Source organism: Ctenopharyngodon idella, chromosome 7 (genome assembly GCF_019924925.1).
Source record: "Ctenopharyngodon idella isolate HZGC_01 chromosome 7, HZGC01, whole genome shotgun sequence".
In the NCBI taxonomy this organism is placed as follows: Eukaryota; Metazoa; Chordata; class Actinopteri; order Cypriniformes; family Xenocyprididae; genus Ctenopharyngodon; species Ctenopharyngodon idella.
The window spans coordinates 38,681,492-38,700,476 of record NC_067226.1 but is presented as its reverse complement, the minus strand read 5'-3'; the positions used below and the strand labels follow the sequence as shown (position 1 = coordinate 38,700,476).

Genomic DNA, 18,985 nt, shown 5'->3' with positions numbered 1-18,985 from the left:
CAACTGTATGACCGGTATTATTCTGCTATCAAGGCTCAAGCCTTCGTTACTAGTTCTGAAATGACGTTTTGGAATTAGCAACAGAGGCTTGGGATGAGATGCGTAAGAAATTAGTCCCACACACAAGAGTGTTTTAAGGACAAAAACCTGACAAATGTCTTGAAATACAACATCGGAACAGTGTCTTGAGGTGTGGTAACCATAGTATAAGCGGAATAATTGATTCTGGGCCGTTAAATTTTTAGAAAATAATGCACACCCGAGGTGTAACGGCAACTCTACTCACATATATATTTATTAGGGATGCACTGATACGATTTTTTAGGGCCGATACCGATTTTAACAAGCAATTATTGGCCGATACCGATATTTGTCACTTCCTCTCTTATTTGAAATTGTGTCATCAAAATAGATATATTTTGATCATGTTTTAATTAATTATACTAGCAGTTTTATTGCTGCATCATCAAACAATTTCTAATGAACATGGATTGGATCCATTTAACATTCAGCAGGCCTACATAATAGGCTACAACAGAACAAAGATACATATGAAATAAACAGGTAGGTTTGACAGTTTTCAGGTACCGAAATAAAGTAAACAAATGTAAAATAGCACTGCATATTATTCACTGTATAAATTAAATACATATGAATCCTTTATTATAACAGACTTTTTTATGATTAATCTTCTAATTTGTTTTTGTATACATTTTAATATTTTTTGTAAGTTAAAAGATCTGCACTCTCTCCTTTACTAAGGCAGGACTCTTAGACCCCGTTTACACTAGTGCGTTTTCATTTTAAAACGCATAAGTTTTGGTGTGGTTTACACTACGCTGGCGTTTTCGAACCTCGAAAACTGAGACTTTTTTTAAAAACGCTGCAAAGCCCGTTTTAGTTTGAAAACGCCGGGGTTGCATTTCAGTGTAAAGGTACCAAAACGGAGACTTTTGAAAACGATGGCGTGGCTGCCCACATTCGCTCCGCATATCCTTGACGACCGTGTAAACAATAACATGGAGAATGAACTGCAATCTTTGCTGGATTTGTTTTCATTTTTAGCAGCCACTGTGCAGTTAAACTCTGCAATTTTTTTTAATACTGCAGCTACCTACATGCGCAAGAGGCAACTGTTTACACTTGTACGCGCATGCCCAGTGTGCATGAACGGTCATGTGACATGCGTTTTCAGTCGTGTAATGTAGACGGAGATCGTTTCTGAAATGCTGTGGAAACGCCAGTGTAGACAAGCATCGTTTTCATTTTAAAACACCGTTATAAAACAAAAACACACTAGTGTAAACGGGGCCTTATTTTCTATTTCTAGTCTGCAGTGCGATACGGGTAATGACAAGGAGAGCACACAGTTCTTCAGAGATAATTTGCAGATTTAAAATTTGTCAGTTTATTAAGCGCCCCTCCGAAAAAGGCATGAGATCTGCATGTATTTGTTTACTGTTAGTTGTAATAAGTGTTTTGTGTAATTTGCTGTGTGTTGATGATAATGCAGCGGAGAGAGTTTAATGTGCACTTCTTGTGCTCTGTATTGTTTAGCTTTTATGGTGATTTTTTTTTTGTTTTTTTTTGGAGTGAACACGGACGCAACACTTATGAAAGTTTTTTTTTTTCTTTTTTCTTTTGTTATTTGATTAGCATTAAAGCACAGACAGCAGCGCTAGGATTATGCAACAGACATTATACAGCTCAGTGCATTTACGCAGTTACTTAATAAACCATCGGTTTGTTATATTGGCCTTTTTCCTGATATAGCCGATATGCCGATGGTTGTAAATTGAGCAAAAATTGATCAGCGAAAAAAATCAGCGACCGATACATCCGTGCATATATATATATATATATATATATATATATATATATACACATTGCTGCTTGAAAGTTTGTGAACCATGATTTTTTTTTTTATTTTATCATCACCTGCTTTTTATAAATTAAATGTCAGATGTATGTTGATCAATTGCATATGTTTGTTTAGAGGGAATTTTGTGAGTAGCCAAAAAAATACATGAAAGATTGAATTATTGTATGTGCAAAAGTAAGTGCATTGGTAAAGTAAAGTGGGTAACAGATTCAGGTGAGACACATTTGGGAGCTTAATTAATCAGTTAAATTAAACAAATTAAACAAATCAGCAGACCAATCAAATTAGACATCCTTAGGAAAGTGGTTAGGCAACACTGATTAAAAGAGAGAGGAAACCAACCAAACCTCTGTAGTGCCAAGGAGTCAAACAATGCCAAGAGGAAAGGAGATATCAGAGGACATCAGGAAGAAAGTGGTGACAGCCCATCAGTCTGGGGAAGGCAATAAGACCATCTCCAAGAGATTCCAACTCCATCCATCCACTGTATGACAAATCATCTACAAATGGAAGGCATTCAACATGACCACAAGTCAGAGAGCTGAAATGGGTGATGCAACAAGACAACAACCCTAAGCATTCAAGGAATGACTTAAAAGAAAGAAGGTTCACACTCTTGATTGGCCTAGTCAAAGTCTGGATCCAAAGTCTGGATCCAATCCAATTGAAATGTTGTGGCTAGACCTGAAGCGGGCAGTACATGCCAGATGTCCTTCCAACCTCTCTCAACTGGCTGAGTTCTGCAAGGAGGAGTGGGCAAAAATCTAGATGTGAGAGACTGGTCAGTGGTTACAGAAGATGTTTGGTTGAAGTATTGGCTGCAAAAGGAGGTGCCACAAGCTACTAAATAAAAGGCTTCACATACTTCCGCACAAGTCAAATTTCCAGTTTTTGTGAGATTAACACCTTTTGTTCAAAAAAATAATGACAATATATCCTTTTTTTGTTGGTTTGTTTTGTGTCCATCATTTGAAAGTCTGCTTCACAAATTGAGTTTTGGACGTACATTCGATTAGGTTATTCAATATTTTTTTTTTTTTTTTAACACAAAACCTGATCATGTCTGGAGGGTTCACAAACTTTCAAACAGCACTGTGTGTATATATATATATATAGAAATCTGTAAATATGACTGAAGACTGAATAGGCACAGAATGTCAGATTTTATTATTGGCTGTTTCAACACATAAATGTTTTACCAACTAAGAAGAACAACACTTTTACCCCTAGTTTCGCATACAAGGTTTAAGCTAGTGCTAGACTAAAATGTATGTTTGATCCGTTTTAACTGAAAGCAACTTGCACTAATATATTTAAAATGCACACCAGTATTTTTTTTTTTTTTTAGGGTACTTTTATAAAAGCTACTTAAATGCCCTAATTGAACTAAGACCTAATTTAGTCTAAGCCCTGTCTGTGAAACCAGGCTTCTATAATGTGAGCAGTAGTTTTGGGACAATTTAACTAGTATTTTTAACTAGTATTTAGTTGCAAATCTGCAACCCATAGACATCAAAATCATTTTAATGTAGCCATTTTCAACTGATCCTTGTTTTGGGGAGTTTCTGTCTTTAGTCTGGCAAAATGCATGTTCAATAGATTTTAAATCTGGAGATTGACTTGGCTAATCTAAGACCTTACTTTTCTTTCCCCTATATAAACTCTGTATTGTTGGCAGTGTATTTTGGGTCATTGTCCTGTTGCAATATGAAGCGCTTCCCAATGAGTCTGGTGGCATTTTCTTGAACACTGGTAGCCAATATGGTTTTGTACATTTCTGAGTTCATTCTGCTGCTGCCATAATTCATTAAGTCATCAATAAATATGAGTGAGTCTATTTCAGAGGCAGCCATGCATGCTCATGCCATGATGCTACCTCTACCATGCTAGATAAGATTGTATGTTTAGAATAATTTGCAGTTTCTTTTTCCCCCCACACGTTTGCTTTCCCATCACTTTGATAAAGGTTAATCTTTGTCTCATCTGTCCATAAAATTCTGTTCCAGAACTGTTCCGTCACTACTCGCATTCTAGCACCATGGTCCGGCATGGTTGGCTAATTCTGGGCCGATAGCGGTTTGTAATCGTACCATGCTGTACAAGGCTCAAGTGGAAATACAACTGGAACCATTCCTTACCATTCTTAGAACCGCTTGGCCCAGTGGTGGAAAAGCAGATTTTGTGAGCAGTGCAGTGGTGTATTGGCAATTTACATTAAAATCTTCCATTACAGATTTTATTTTCATACAGGGTGACCCCTTGAATTTCGTAAAAAAAAAAAAAGTTTACCATCTTGACTGGAAAACACGATTTTTGTCAATTTTTTGTTTATTTTTGCTAATTTTAGTAAACTTTCACATTAGCGTGCACATCCAACGCTGTAATTAATATGGGGATCGGCTGGAAATAGTGACCTGGTTTGATTTAGTATTAACATCATAATCTGAACGCAATCTTTCCATTACTTACTTTTCAAATGTTTTAAAATTGATCACCCGAGCTGGTCCAACGGGCCGTATTTAGTGGGCCGCCAGTTGCCCATCCCTGGTCTAACTGATACAACACGTTCCCTGCTTTTAATGTGTGAATTAATGCAACAGGACACGGACGATCAATTACAAACACCTGTGAGCCAATTGTTTCAATGCATATGACAGAATGTGACACTTTATTTTGTCTCATATTCATCTCATATTTACAGATTTATTGACTCCACAGCAAAAAGACCAATTTTGTCTTTACTGTTCCAGTACTTATGGAGGGCACTATATTATAGTTGAACCTGCTGAAAACCACTCACTGAATATACAATGACCTTGCGGACAAGATAACATGACAGTGTTTGACACTCTCTTTTATTTTACTGTCTACTGGCCTGTCTGATACAAATTAGAATCTAAAATGTACATATAAAAAAATCAACAAAATATGACCTGGTTTCACAGACAGGGTTTAGATTAAACCAGGATTAGGCCTTATTCCAATTGGGACATTTGAGTAGCTTTTATAAACATGTCTTAGAAAAAAAAAAAAAAAAAACATTACTGGTGAATCTTGAGACAAAATAAAGGTACTGACATATTTTAAGATATATCGGTGCAAGTTGCTTTCAGTTAAAACGGCTCAAACATGCATTTTAGTCTGGGACTAGGCTTCTCTGTGAAACTGGGGGTAAATGTTTTATATTTAATCTTTATCCCTTAAATATTTTTCATTAATGACCATTGATGTTGCAACAACTGCACATATTCATGTTTTACAATGGCTCAGTGTATTGTATGATCATTAAAATGAAAACAGTTTTATTTTATTTTATTTATTTATTTATTATTTATTTTTTATTTGTGTTTCACAGTTACACCTGTTGAAGACCACTTTTAATTTGGTGGACTCATCAGCATGACAGTGCTTGGCATAGGAATCCAATGTCAGATGAAATTTACATTGACAAACAAGCTAAATTGCTTTTGAATTAAATTTAACTGAAATTGTAAAATGTCCTGATTAACTATAAATGTATTTGCAATTATTTTACTTGCCCTTCTAGCCTGCTTTGAAATTTTGTTTTGCCATAATTGTAATGTTATCATATCCATAATTAAAATCATTGTATTAACATATTCTTCCACATCACTTTGGCTAAAAGCATCTGCAAACATACTGTAAATTAATAAATGTAAATCTGGTTACGAATGCATACTATTTACAGTGCATTCAGAAATAATTCAGTCTCCATTGTTCTCAGGTTGTATAGCCTTAAGCAAAAATGTATGAAGGATTTGTTGTAGGTAAAGTTTCAACACAGTCCACAGTGACATGTTCTCATGCTCACCAATCACAGAAATGTGTGAAAGCGGAGAAGCATGGACTTTTCTATATATTGACCTGCAGTACTGGGTAGTTACATTTCAGACTACAGTTACTTTTTATTGAATACACATGATTACATATTATTCACACAATGGCAGTAAATCATGTTTTAAATTGTGTCTTCTAAATAGCTTATATACTTTCAAAAAGTCTTATAGTTTTGTGAAATTGAACACACACACCTGCCACTAGTCAGGTGGCTATAATTAAATGGAAAATTGAGAAAACCTGATGTAATATAATATTTATTACACTTCATGTTGTTGATAACAAAGAACGGAATATATTATGTAGGATTGAAAATATCTAAAGATATTTTAAAATGAACAAAGACATTTGCTTTACTGTTTCAACCCCCTCTCTTTTGCTACAAGGGCCATTTGGAAGGCACAAAGGTGTTGAAGGTGATCAAGGCCTGTAGGCCAAAATGTATATACATCGGGGGTCTACAAATTGTCACACCTTTAGTACAGTGGAGGAAGTTTTAATCTTCTGATTGGTCAGTTTGAATGTCTCACATTTGGGTTTCAGTCACATGGTCAAGGAAGGGATAAAAGAAGATTGTAACTGTTGCTCTGGCTCTTTGATTCTTGGCTTTTCTTGGGCATTCTCTCTGGTCCTCTCTCTCTCTCTCTCTCTCTCTCTCTCTCTCTCTCTCTCTCTCTCTCTTTCGCTTTCACTCTCTCTCTCTATCTCTCAGGTAACTTTTGACATACATGCTGGGTACGATTAATGGTATATGATTTTATCATCTCATACATCTATTTTGTAATTATTTTAAGTGTAACCATAATCAGATATTGTCATTAAACCCTTTGTATTACAAATGATGTGCTAACTAGTTTTTTCATTTAGTATTAACATTAATGTGCTCCCTATTGCAATACAATATTGTCACACTGTAGCAACGCTCTCCCACATATTTTGCTATTATAACTGTGCTTATTTCTGTCATTGGTATAAGTTGCAGTGGGTGGTTATAGACAAGAAATGTACAGTTTTCTGCCATCTTGCTGATAACGTTTCTTTAGTCGCTCGGCAACCCTACAGCCTGAACCCCTGTAGTAGGTCCACCCTTACAATTACTCTTTGTATTTTTATATCAACATGGCACAATATTATCCTATTCAATTGAATGTGATGAACGAGTTAGGTCAAAAGTAATCTAAAAGTAATCAAAAAATAGTCTGATTATATTACTTAAAATGTGTAATGTAATGGATTGTGTTACTATCTACAATTTATGTCAAGTAATTTGGAATAAGTAACAGACTACAATTTGTAAGTAATCTACCTAGCACTACTGGCTATGTATGTATGACTATGTATGACACGTACAACAGATGTAGCTTCATCTCTCTATAAACATATAAACACTGCTCTATACGGCAGTGCATGTCATTCAGAGTACTAAAATACTGACAACACACTGTTCTACATGCAGAATTGCTACACCTGCTAACGTTTACGTCAAGGCTATAGATTCATCAATTGTGGTCGTATCGGTTACCATCGTGTTCATTATTTTGCATGGTTTTTGAATAATCTTTTGTGTTACTGACACACTTGCACTATATGGATTCACAGATAGATTATTTTTCTAAAAATCTTCATTTTTGTTTCAATTTTTATTTTTGAGTGGGATGGGGTGTCTTTTTAATAGACATGAGATCTAAAATTTTATGTTTGAGAATAGAGCAATATGGATTTACCTACCTAAGAGCACTAGTTTTGAGGAACAAAAAGTTGGCATGAAACTGAAGTTGCAATAGTCTTCTCTTCCCTATTGTGACATATATCAGAGTGAAACGCTTCTGGATCAAGAAAAAAAATGTAGTGCGGGACTTGATTTTGTCCATGGGGAAATGATTGGGTGGTTGAGGTTTGCCATTGGTCGATTACATTGGAGTGACAGGCTGTCCCGGAAGAAGTGTAAGAGGGAGGGTAAGTTATTTTGATTAAAGTTTAAAAGGACACATAAATAATATTTAAGCGGATAAATAGAGGAGAAATAGGGCAAAGTCATTTTGATGCACCTCACTTCCTGCTGCCAGCAGGTGGCGCTTTGACAATAACTGAATATTGCCATGTAGATGTCTTCAGGCCAGGACTCTTATCAAACGTGAAGTTTTGAGCAGATCAGACATTGTATGCCTGAGTTACAGCAACTTCCTTTTTCGTGGGGTTAATCGCATACTTTAGCACTTAGCCAAGTGTTGCATGATTTAACGTGTTTCTAGCATGTTTGGTACTTCATGGCATATACAAATCTGTTTCTGGGAGTAAATTACAGTGCAAAGCATGCCATTTCCTGTTTCGCTTTGACTAACTGAATATAGGCATGTAGATGTCTTTAGGCCAGGACTATTATCACACATGTGAAGTTTGGGACCGATCGGACACTGTATGCCTTACGAGTTACAATAGCTTCCTCTTTCATGGTGAAACATCAGACTTTGTCAGGCTGCCACGAACATGCCCTTCAGCGAAAACTCAAGATTTTCACAAGTTAACATCGCTAAGGCCTTAAGATTAGACAGATCAAATATGATAAATCTCTACGAGGAGTTCACAGTGTAAAACAGTCATTTCCTGTTACCCAAAGTTGGGATCTCAAAAGAGCCATTGAGTTTCATACGTGTGCTGTCATTTTAGGTCATGGACTACATCCATGATAGTGATTGTCTTTCTGTTCAGTGTAGGTAATAGCATTTTTATACACATATTAATATAGTCTATTAAACAGTTTCACCTTCTATTTCATGCACATCTTAATTGTGTACCTCTCTTAATTAAAGCAAGACACCCCAGGGGAATAGGGTAATTGATTACATTAATTAAATTTTTTTGTGTAATACAATTTTTATGAAATGTTATGTATGTTTAAATATGCAAATGAGGCATTATATTATATGCACTCATTTGCATACATTACCAGAACAGAAATCTAAACATTGGATAAAGACAGGTTCAAAATTTGTGATTTATTTTGTTGACGTATTAGAATCAAAGGTTTTTACACTAAGGATTTTTTCTTTACGCCTTTAGTCTTTCAGGGTTGGGGTTGAGGGATTAGGCAAGGACTCAGTGGTGCAGAGTTGATGGGCTTTGTAATAAAAATAAAACAAAGGTTTTTACACTACAGATTTTTTTCTTTATCGCCCCATAAACCAGAAAATAGTCAACAGCCAGGGAAAAAAAAAAAAAACTTTTTAAGAATAAAATGTATAAAATCAGATAAAGGGAAACAAAACTTTAGAATAAGAATAACACTGTAAAGTTTGGTGTATGTAAGTTCTACAAAAGTGAAGAGTGTCTCAGTGCTCAGTCTCAGTTGTACATCCGCTCACATGTCTATTAAAACAGCTTATGACTCACTTGTGGTTTTCACACGTTTTTTTTTTTTTACATCAGAAATAGAGCATGGTGGTTTTTAATCTTGCAGTTGGAGAGCTGAGAGGAAAAGGCACATGTTCAAGCCACCGTACAGGTGGAGCACACTCTTGTGTTATAGGTCATCAGGCTCAAGGCTGGCCTACACTAAAAGATTTTTAAAATCTTATCAGATTTTCAAAATGCGAGAGACCCCAAACATGAAGGTATTCCTGGAGTGCCTCGATGTGACCAAGACAGCACACCACACACTATCAGATTCCATTCACAAACAACCAGATTCCTGACTGTGAACACAGTAAAATCTCGCAAAATCTCTCATGGTCAAACGTGACTTTAGATTAAACAAACATGGCGGAAGACGGAAAAGAAGAAATGGCAATAATCAGGGCTTGACCTTAACACCCGCCAACCCGCCAAATGCGGGTGGATTTCAGCAGTGGTATGTAATGCAGTCAGTCCTACTAGCCACTTTGGCGGGTTGAATTTTATATACAGTGTTATGCAAAAGTTTGGGAACCCCTTGCAGAATCTGTGAAAATGTGAATAATTTTAACAAAATAAGAGAATCATACAAAATGCATGTTATTTTTTATTTAGTACTGTCCTGAGTAAGATATTTTACATAAAAGATATTTACATATAGTCCACAAGACAAAAAAAAAATAGCTGAATTTATGAAAAGAACCCTGTTCAAAAGTTTGGGAACCCTTGATTCTTAATACTGTGTGTGGTTACCTGGATGATCTACGACTGTTTTTTTGTTTTGTGATGGTTGTTCATGAGTCCCTTGTTTGTCCTGAGCAGTTAAACTGAGCTCTGTTCTTCAGAAAAATCCTCCAGGTCCTTCAGATTATTCAGTTTTCCAGCATTTTTTGCATATTTGAACCCTTTCCAGCAGTGACTGAATGATTTTGAGATCCATCTTTTCACACTGAGGGACTCAAACTGAGGGACTCAAACACAACTAATAAAAAAGGTTCAAACATTCACTGATGCTCCAGAAGGAAACAAAAGGGTAAAAACTTTTTGAATTTGAAGATCAAGGTATATTGTACTTAATTTTTCTTCCGGGAAACATGCAAGTATCTTCTGTTGCTTTTGAAGGGCAGTACTCAATGAAAAAAAATTATATTTCAACAAAAAAAGAAAAATTTAGACATCTGCATCCTGTTCAAAAGTTTTCACCCCCCGGCTCTTAATGCACTGCGTTTCCTTCTGGAGCATCAGTGAATGTTTGAGTCCCTCAGTTGTCCTCAGTGTGAAAAGATGGATCTCAAAATCATTCAGTCACTGCTGTAAAGGGTTCAAATATGCAAAAAATCCTTGAAAACTGAATAATCTGCAGGACCTGGAGGATTTTTCTGAAGAACGCTGGGCAATTTAACTGCTAGATCGTAGATCATCCAGCTAACCACACACAGTATTAAAAATCAATCACTTTTGAACAGGGCCATTTTAATAAATTCAGCTATTTTTTTTTTTTTTTTTGTCTTGTGGACTAAATGTAAACATATTTTATGTAAAATATCTTACTCAGGACAGTACTAAATAAATAATATCATGCATTTTGGATTTTTCACATTTTTCACATTTTCACAGATTCTGCAAGGGGTTCCCAAACTTTTGCATAACACTGTATAATATATAGGCTACCCTAGTGAAAAATAAATATACTAAAATGTATACATTTATTTAATGCTAAGTATACTACAATTGCATTTACATATTTATGTACTTAATATAAATACCCTGCAATTGTACTTTTAGTATACTAAATTAGTATAAGTCTGCTAAACTGGAACAAGTATTTTTGTGTTGAGGTCCAACTAAAGATATACTTAAGTATATTTGATTGTGCTAAAATGGATCTATACTGAAGTATAGATCTATACTGAAATGCAAGTATACTTTAGGTACACTTTATATATCTTGCATTCAAATTATACAGTGATCATATTATCCTTACTAATATTGATATTAAACACATTTTAGGGTTAATATTAAGAAATATGTTGTCACGAATATGGCTCCTTCGGCCCTTCCTCCGGACCACCGGAGGGAGCCATCACCGGAATACTGATCAATTCTCATTCGGACTACGTTTCCCATGGGCCCTCACTCCTGGGACTGATTGCACACACACCTGCACCGCATCACACTCACACTATATAAGACACACTCACACACACACACATTGCGAAGTCTTGATTTGCCGTGGTGATCATTTCTGGGCGTTTTTCTGTGGACTGTTTATTCCCTGCGACCCTTTGCTGCCTACCCTGATCTTTGCCTGTTTCCTGGACTGTGATTGTTTGCTGCCTGCCCTGATCCTTGCCTGTACCCTGATTCTGTTTGTCTGCCACCTGCCTCGACCATTGCCTGTTACTGTTTATGCCTCTGCCTTTGCCCTGTCTACTCTGTAAGTACTTTTAATAAACTAGCTGCAAATGGATCCACATTCTGTCGACCCATCATTACAGAAGACTTCGCCAAACAGCGATCCAGCAGCCCTCATGCAGATTTCGTCAGAACTAACTGCCCAGGCCAACCAGCTAGCGGTGCATCAACATCAGCTTAACCGCTTAACTTCTCTTACCGAAGAGCTGGTGAAAACGCTCCAAGGCCTCCGATTTAGCCCTGCTGAAATCGCCACGCCGCCGCCCGTTGTTCCCGCCAATCCAGGCTTCGTGGCCTCCCCTGCAGTCAACCCTCGCCTAGCGCTCCCAGAAAAGTTCGACGGCAGTCCCGCCAGATGTAAGGGGTTCCTTCTCCAATGCTCCCTGTTCATCAACCAACAACCGTCTCTGTATCACACCGAATCCAGTCGGATATCGTTTGTGTGTTCCCTGCTCACTGGCAAAGCACTGGATTGGGCCACCGCGGTGTGGAGAGATGACAGCCCTGCGTTCCCCACTTTCCAGGACTTCTTGCGAAGCTTTAAAGAGGTCTTCGAACATCCCGAAGGAGGCAAGAGCGTCGGCGATCAGCTACTATCTCTCAGCCAAGGTAAACAAACAGCAGCTGAGTACGCGCTCAACTTTCGCACTCTCGCCGCTCAGACGAACTGGGTTGAGGACACATTAAAACTGCTTTTCCGAAGGGGTCTATCACTGGAATTACAAGCTGAACTCGCGTGCCGGGATGAGGGAAGCTCGCTCAACGCTTTCATCGAACTGGCCATTCACATTGATAATCTGCTACGCACCCGACGACCCGTTCGGCTATCCGCCTCAGCCGGACCCGCTTTGGAACCCATGCAACTCGGCTACACTCCGCTACTTCCCGAAGAGAGAGAAAGGAGACGACAACTACATCTGTGTCTCTACTGCGGCCAGGCTGGCCATATCAAGATTAACTGCCCCGTACGACCTCAGTCTTCCAATCCCAAAGCGGTGAGTTCTGCACAACACTCCAACTGCTTTAAAATTCCCATTCAGATTACCATAAATGGCCAACGTCTATCCACTCATGCCTTGCTGGATTCTGGAGCCGCTGGGAATTTCATGTCTGATGCTTTCATCAAAGATCATAACATCTCACTAACAGACTGTAATTCCCTATTGACAGTGGAGGCGCTAGATGGGAAGCCCATCGGCGGAGGCAAAGTGATCCATATCACAGACGAACTCGCTTTGCAAGTAGGGGCCCTTCACCATGAGCTCATTCGCTTCTACGTTATCCACTCACCCAACAACCCCGTGATCCTTGGTCTGCCGTGGCTCAGAACCCATAACCCACACATTTCCTGGAAGGAGGGCCAGATTGTACAATGGGACGCTAACTGCCATGCAAACTGCTTGAAACAAATCACTCCCCTGCCAGTTCAAGCTGCTGCACTCCACGATTCTGACACCAAGAAATTAAACATACCCGAAGAGTACTCCGATCTGGCTGTGGCCTTCAGTAAGAACAAGTCCACCGAACTTCCTCCTCATCGCTCCGGGGACTGTGCCATCGACCTGTTGCCTGGAACCACACCTCCCAAGGGCAGGATCTTTCCCCTGTCACAACCCGAGTCAGCAGCCATGAAAGCCTACATCGAGGAGGAACTAGCCAAAGGATTTATCCGCCCGTCCACATCACCGGCAGCCTCCGGATTCTTCTTCGTCAAGAAAAAGGACAGCGGATTAAGACCTTGTATCGACTACCGTGGACTCAATGACCTCACCATCAAGTTCCGGTACCCCTTACCTCTAGTTCCTCCAGCCCTCGAACAACTCAGGCAGGCCATATACTTTACCAAGTTGGACCTTCGCTGTGCGTACAACCTGATCCGCATCAGAGAAGGGGACGAATGGAAGACAGCTTTTTCCACCACCACTGGTCACTACGAGACCCTCGTCATGCCGTTCGGGCTAGCCAACAGTCCCTCTGTCTTCCAGTCCTTTATTAACGACGTCTTCCGTGACATGCTTAATCGCTGGGTCATAGTCTACATAGATGACATCCTCATCTACTCCAACTCTCTCAAGGAACATGTTCAGCACGTACGGGCGGTACTCCAAAGACTGATACAACACAAACTTTATGCAAAAGCAGAGAAATGCGAATTTCACCAAACCTCCACAACCTTTCTGGGTTACATTATCAGCCGTGAGGGCGTGGCCATGGATGACAGTAAGGTGAGGGCGGTACAGGATTGGCCACAACCTCGCACACTGAAGGAGTTACAACGGTTCCTGGGGTTTGCCAACTTCTACAGGCGATTCATACGGAACTTCAGCGGCGTTGCAGCCCCGTTAACGTCCATGACCAAGCGGCAGTCCTCACGTCTCATCTGGTCCTCTGAGGCAATACAGGCTTTCCAGGAGCTAAAGGAGCGTTTCACGTCAGCACCCATCCCAGACCCTGAACTTCCCTTCATTGTAGAAGTGGACGCCTCCAGCACGGGTATAGGGGCCGTCCTTTCTCAGCGCCAAGGTAACCCAGAGAAGATGTACCCGTGTGCTTTTTATTCCAGGAAAATGTCGGAGGTTGAACGTAATTACGATGTGGGCAATCGGGAATTACTGGCTATGAAGGCAGCACTGGAGGAGTGGCGTCACTGGCTGGAGGGAGCAAAACATCCGTTCACCATTCTCACAGACCATAACCTGGAATACCTGCGTTCCGCCAAGCGTCTAAATCCACGGCAAGCTAGATGGGCCTTGTTCTTCACACGCTTCCAGTTCTCTGTAACTTATAGACCAGGCTCTAAGAACACCAAGGCAGACGCGCTGTCATGGCAGCATGAGGAGGTGGAACGGACAGAAATCGCAGAGAACATAATCCCTGACAGTTTACTGCTGGCTCCAGTTCAATGGGACATTATCACAGAGATCACACATGCCAACGAACAGACCGCTCCTCCTCCAACATGCCCGCCGGACCGCACCTACGTCCCAGCACAGCTTCGGGACAGACTACTTCATCACGTGCACGACTTCCCAAGCTCTGGTCATCCGGGTGTTACAGCCACTCTCCATCTGCTACAAAATCAGTTCTGGTGGGACTCCATGTTATCCGACACTACCCGCTTCATCACTAACTGTTCACCCTGTCAAACCACCAAGGCTTCACACCAAGCGCCAGCTGGACTGTTACAACCATTACCCATTCCTCAACGTCCCTGGTCTCACATAGCCATTGATTTTGTCACGGATCTCCCAGAATCCCAGGGCCACACCACCATACTCACAGTCATCGACCGTTTCTCAAAAGCATGCAGACTCATACCACTGGCCAAGCTACCCACAGCATTCGAAACAGCTGAGCTTCTATGCAATTATGTGTTCCGTTTCTATGGACTACCCGAGGACATTGTATCAGACAGGGGCCCACAGTTCACATCTCGAGTCTGGTCATCCTCCAAGAATCTCAATATCAACGTCAGCCTCACTTCAGGGTACCATCCAGAATCCAATGGCCAAACAGAGCGCATGAACCAAGAATTAACACGATTTTTACGCACCTACTGCCAGCGCAACCAGACTGACTGGAGCCGTTATCTGCTCTGGGCGGAGTACGCCCAAAACTCCCTACAGAAACCTGCCACTGGTGTCACGCCCTTTCAATGCATCTTGGGCTTCCAACCTCCATTATTTCCTTGGTCTGGGGAACCATCCAATCTACCGTCTGTTACTGAATGGATGCAAAGAAGCAAAGAAACCTGGGACCAAGCTCACCATCACCTACAACGTGTGTAAGAAGGCAGGAGATGCAGGCCAATCGTCACCGACGTCCCAATCCCCAGTACGCCGTGGGACAATGGGTTTGGCTGTCCACCAGAGACCTCCGGCTAAGACTTCCATGCAGAAAACTCAGTCCCAGGTTTGTAGGGCCCTTTCAAATTATCAAACAAATCACCCCAGTATCATTTCGTTTAGACTTGCCTGCTAATTACCGTGTCTCTCCCACTTTTCATGTTTCGCTGTTAACCCTCCGGGGGTCCGAGAGGGGAGCCAGAGGGAGCCGAGGTCCGCTCCCCCCCACCCTTGTTGAAGGCGAGGAAGCCTATTAAGTACGAGAGCTGCTCGATTCCAGGCGCTGGGGTAGGAGACTACAATACTTAGTCGACTGGGAGGGGTACGGCCCGGAGGAGCGATCCTGGGTCAATGCGGATGATATCCTGGACCCCTCACTCACAGAGGAATTTCATCGGACGCACCCGGAGAGACCGGCCCCTCGACCACGTGGTAGACCCCGGCGTCCGCTTTCTCGCGTCTGGAGCCGCTCACAGGGGGGGGGGCTCTGTCACGAATATGGCTCCTTCGGCCCTTCCTCCGGACCACCGGAGGGAGCCATCACCGGAATACTGATCAGTTCTCATTCGGACTACGTTTCCCATGGGCCCTCACTCCTGGGACTGATTGCACACACACCTGCACCGCATCACACTCACACTATATAAGACACACTCACACACACACACACATCGCGAAGTCTTGATTTGCCGTGGTGATCATTTCTGAGCGTTTTTCTGTGGACTGTTTACCTGTTACCGATTGGACTGTTTATTCCCTGCGACCCTTTGCTGCCTACCCTGATCTTTGCCTGTTTCCTGGACTGTGATTGTTTGCTGCCTGCCCTGATCCTTGCCTGTACCCTGATTCTGTTTGTCTGCCGCCTGCCTCGACCATTGCCTGTTACTGTTTATGCCTCTGCCTTTGCCCTGTCTACTCTGTAAGTACTTTTAATAAACTAGCTGCAAATGGATCCACATTCTGTTGACCCATCATTACATATGTATTGTGCATTGTGCAATAAAGAAGAACTCCAAATAAAGTTTAATTAAAATATTTATGTCAGTATATATAGTAGTCAACATTTGAAGTGGATCAAAACCTTTCATCAAAGTTGTCCTAAAACCTTCTTAGGACAACTTAGTTCTTAGGACAACTTTGATTAACTTTTTCGATCCACTTCAAATGTTGACTACTGTATATTGATGGGCGTGTAGTTAGTGTGAAATGAATGTAGGCCTATTTTAAATATATTTTGGTAGGTTTTTTTCACTAGAGCAGGCTCTGCATCCATTGCCTCTGACATGTTTTCTCACCGTCATGCACCTAACTCAGAAACTCTTAAGAAAATCCAGAGTTACCTAAACTCATAATTATGAGTTGTGCTGATGTTCATGTGCATTTTATCTCATAAATACATTCTTTCTGACATGACTTTAAAACACTGTAACCAACGTCCTACCATTGGTTGAACCAGAAGTTGACACATATAGACCACAATGATTGATATATGTTTTCAAACACGCCATAAAGCGAATGCCATCACACTCCCCAACAATCGGTTTAGCTGTACTTTTGCTTAACAACCGAACTCTGGAGTGTACATTATTGGGAATCTGTGTTGCAGTTATGGCAGATTTGTCAGAAGGAAACTGAGTCTAGAAACTCCTTGTAGCTAAAGACACAGATCTCACCATGTTTTTCAAATCTGTGAATGATGAAATTATTTTTAGAAGATGCTATATAATTTTTTAGATGAGACTTTCTTTTTGTGCAAACCAAAGAAAACATGAGGTATGGACTGAAACATCTAGTTTGTTTCTGCTAACTGGCTGTAAGGGCAGAATTTCCAAACCCAACTTTTGCCTACAGCTCAAATGTAACAATGAGCAATTTGCAAATAAAATGATTTAATTTGTTAAATATTTAAGTAGCCTACTACTTCAGTAATTTATTTTTGTTGAATACTATGTTGACCTGTTGTGATTAAATGTACAATTCAATTAACTGTATTTGAGATCTACTTGTTTAGTATAAAAATAGTATTGATAAAAGTTTACAGGGAATGTATTTTGAGTTGCAAAAAATAATCATGAAGTAAGTTTTATAATTATGACCTTTACCTTTTCAATAATTTGCTCACACTTTGAATATCAGGTAGGCTATTGTTTAATTCAGTTCAAATTGATTTCTATAGCACTTCTCATAATTTTGCATGGTTGCAAAGCAGATATACATACATATAGAAAGTAGTTACAAAAGTAAATATTTGTAATTATGACAATTAACAAAAAAATCAGAAGTTTTATTACTTTAGTGTATTTCTAATGCATTCCAAAGCACCTACTGTAACACACTTTTCCCATTAATGGTACTTTAAGAGCCCGTTGCACTTTGAAATATGGACTGCAGCCCTTTGGGCTGTCAAAATATTATGAATTATTAAACTAATTATTAAACCGATCCTGACCAGTCTTCAAGAATTACACAAAAAGTTAAAATGTCAAATAAATTCAGAAACGTTAACTGCATGAAAAGTAAATAATTGTAATTTATGTGTCACATTTAAATCCGCAGCGTAATGCGAGACCGCCAGACTGCCAAATCATTTCATTGCGTTTTTGTCAGGAGCAGTTGTGGTGCATTGAGAGTTAAAGTGCGCAGAGAATCGGCAGAGAAATGTTACAGATGGTTTTATTTCATCTGCACACTCTGAAACACAAGCAGTTCTGCATGTTCACATTCTTCCACCAACAAACGGAACTGTCTGTGTTTTAGTGCGTGCACAAGAATAATGTAATGCTAGTTTATGCAATTGCTTTATGTTGCGTTAATGACAGATCATGTCAAGTAAAATGGAAGCAAAACGTTCTTGATATTTAATGTTGCATCTACTGGTTTTATTTCTTCAACAGCTTAAAGTTTAATGCACTTTCGTGTTGTATAGCTACAGGCCATTTCACGTTTGTTTTCATGCACCACATACTGTGCCTATATTGAGACTTTTCTCTGCGATTCATTTTCTTTTAATCAATTTGTGCTGTCATTAATAGTTGTCATTAATAATGTCTGTTTGCTTATAGCTGTAACAGTATAGAGAGAACACAAAGTAACCTCAGTTTTGCAAGGTTTATGTCTGAGTGGTGGTGCAACAGGTAAGCTGAGTGCTCTTGTGCAACAGCGACCCGAGTTCGATTCCAGCCCTTACAAGTTCCTGCATTCAATATACATATACATTTGTTCCCATTGTCTCACTGATGTTCATTGGATAAGAAAGTTACTGGTATACTGAGGAGTCTGTAAAAGGCAAATTCTTAAGCTGTGACTTTATTTATAAAGATTACTTTATTGTAGCCTATTTATATAATATACTTATCTATATATTAATGTATGTTCAACACTCTTATAATGTAATTGAATTGCAATTCTAATGTCACCAAAATACATTTAAAGTTTATGCTGAGTGAATTATGGATTTCAAAACTTAAATACAAGAGTATATTTAAAGTGTACTTAAGTATACTTGGAATAGTTCCACTTTAGTACAAACAAGTACATTTAATAGAACTTTAGTTGAACTTAAGCACTGCTTTTGGTCAACTAAAATGCATTTAGT

At 39.7% G+C, this 18,985-nt stretch overlaps 1 protein-coding gene across 3 annotated transcripts in view; it reads left to right on the top strand.

Moving 5' to 3' along the window:
• Positions 1 to 18,985, top strand: part of LOC127516027 (Fc receptor-like protein 5) — a 64,905-nt gene that overhangs the window by 21,986 nt on the left and 23,934 nt on the right. The window contains exon 9 of one of the 3 annotated variants that reach the window (XM_051900288.1): positions 5,238 to 6,582. The exons of the other annotated variants lie outside the window; for them this stretch is intronic. Coding sequence (XP_051756248.1) covers positions 5,238 to 5,263 — 26 coding nt within the window. The 3' untranslated portion in view covers positions 5,264 to 6,582. Of the gene's footprint in view, positions 1 to 5,237; positions 6,583 to 18,985 lie in introns of those variants that run through there. 3 annotated transcript variants of the gene reach the window in all.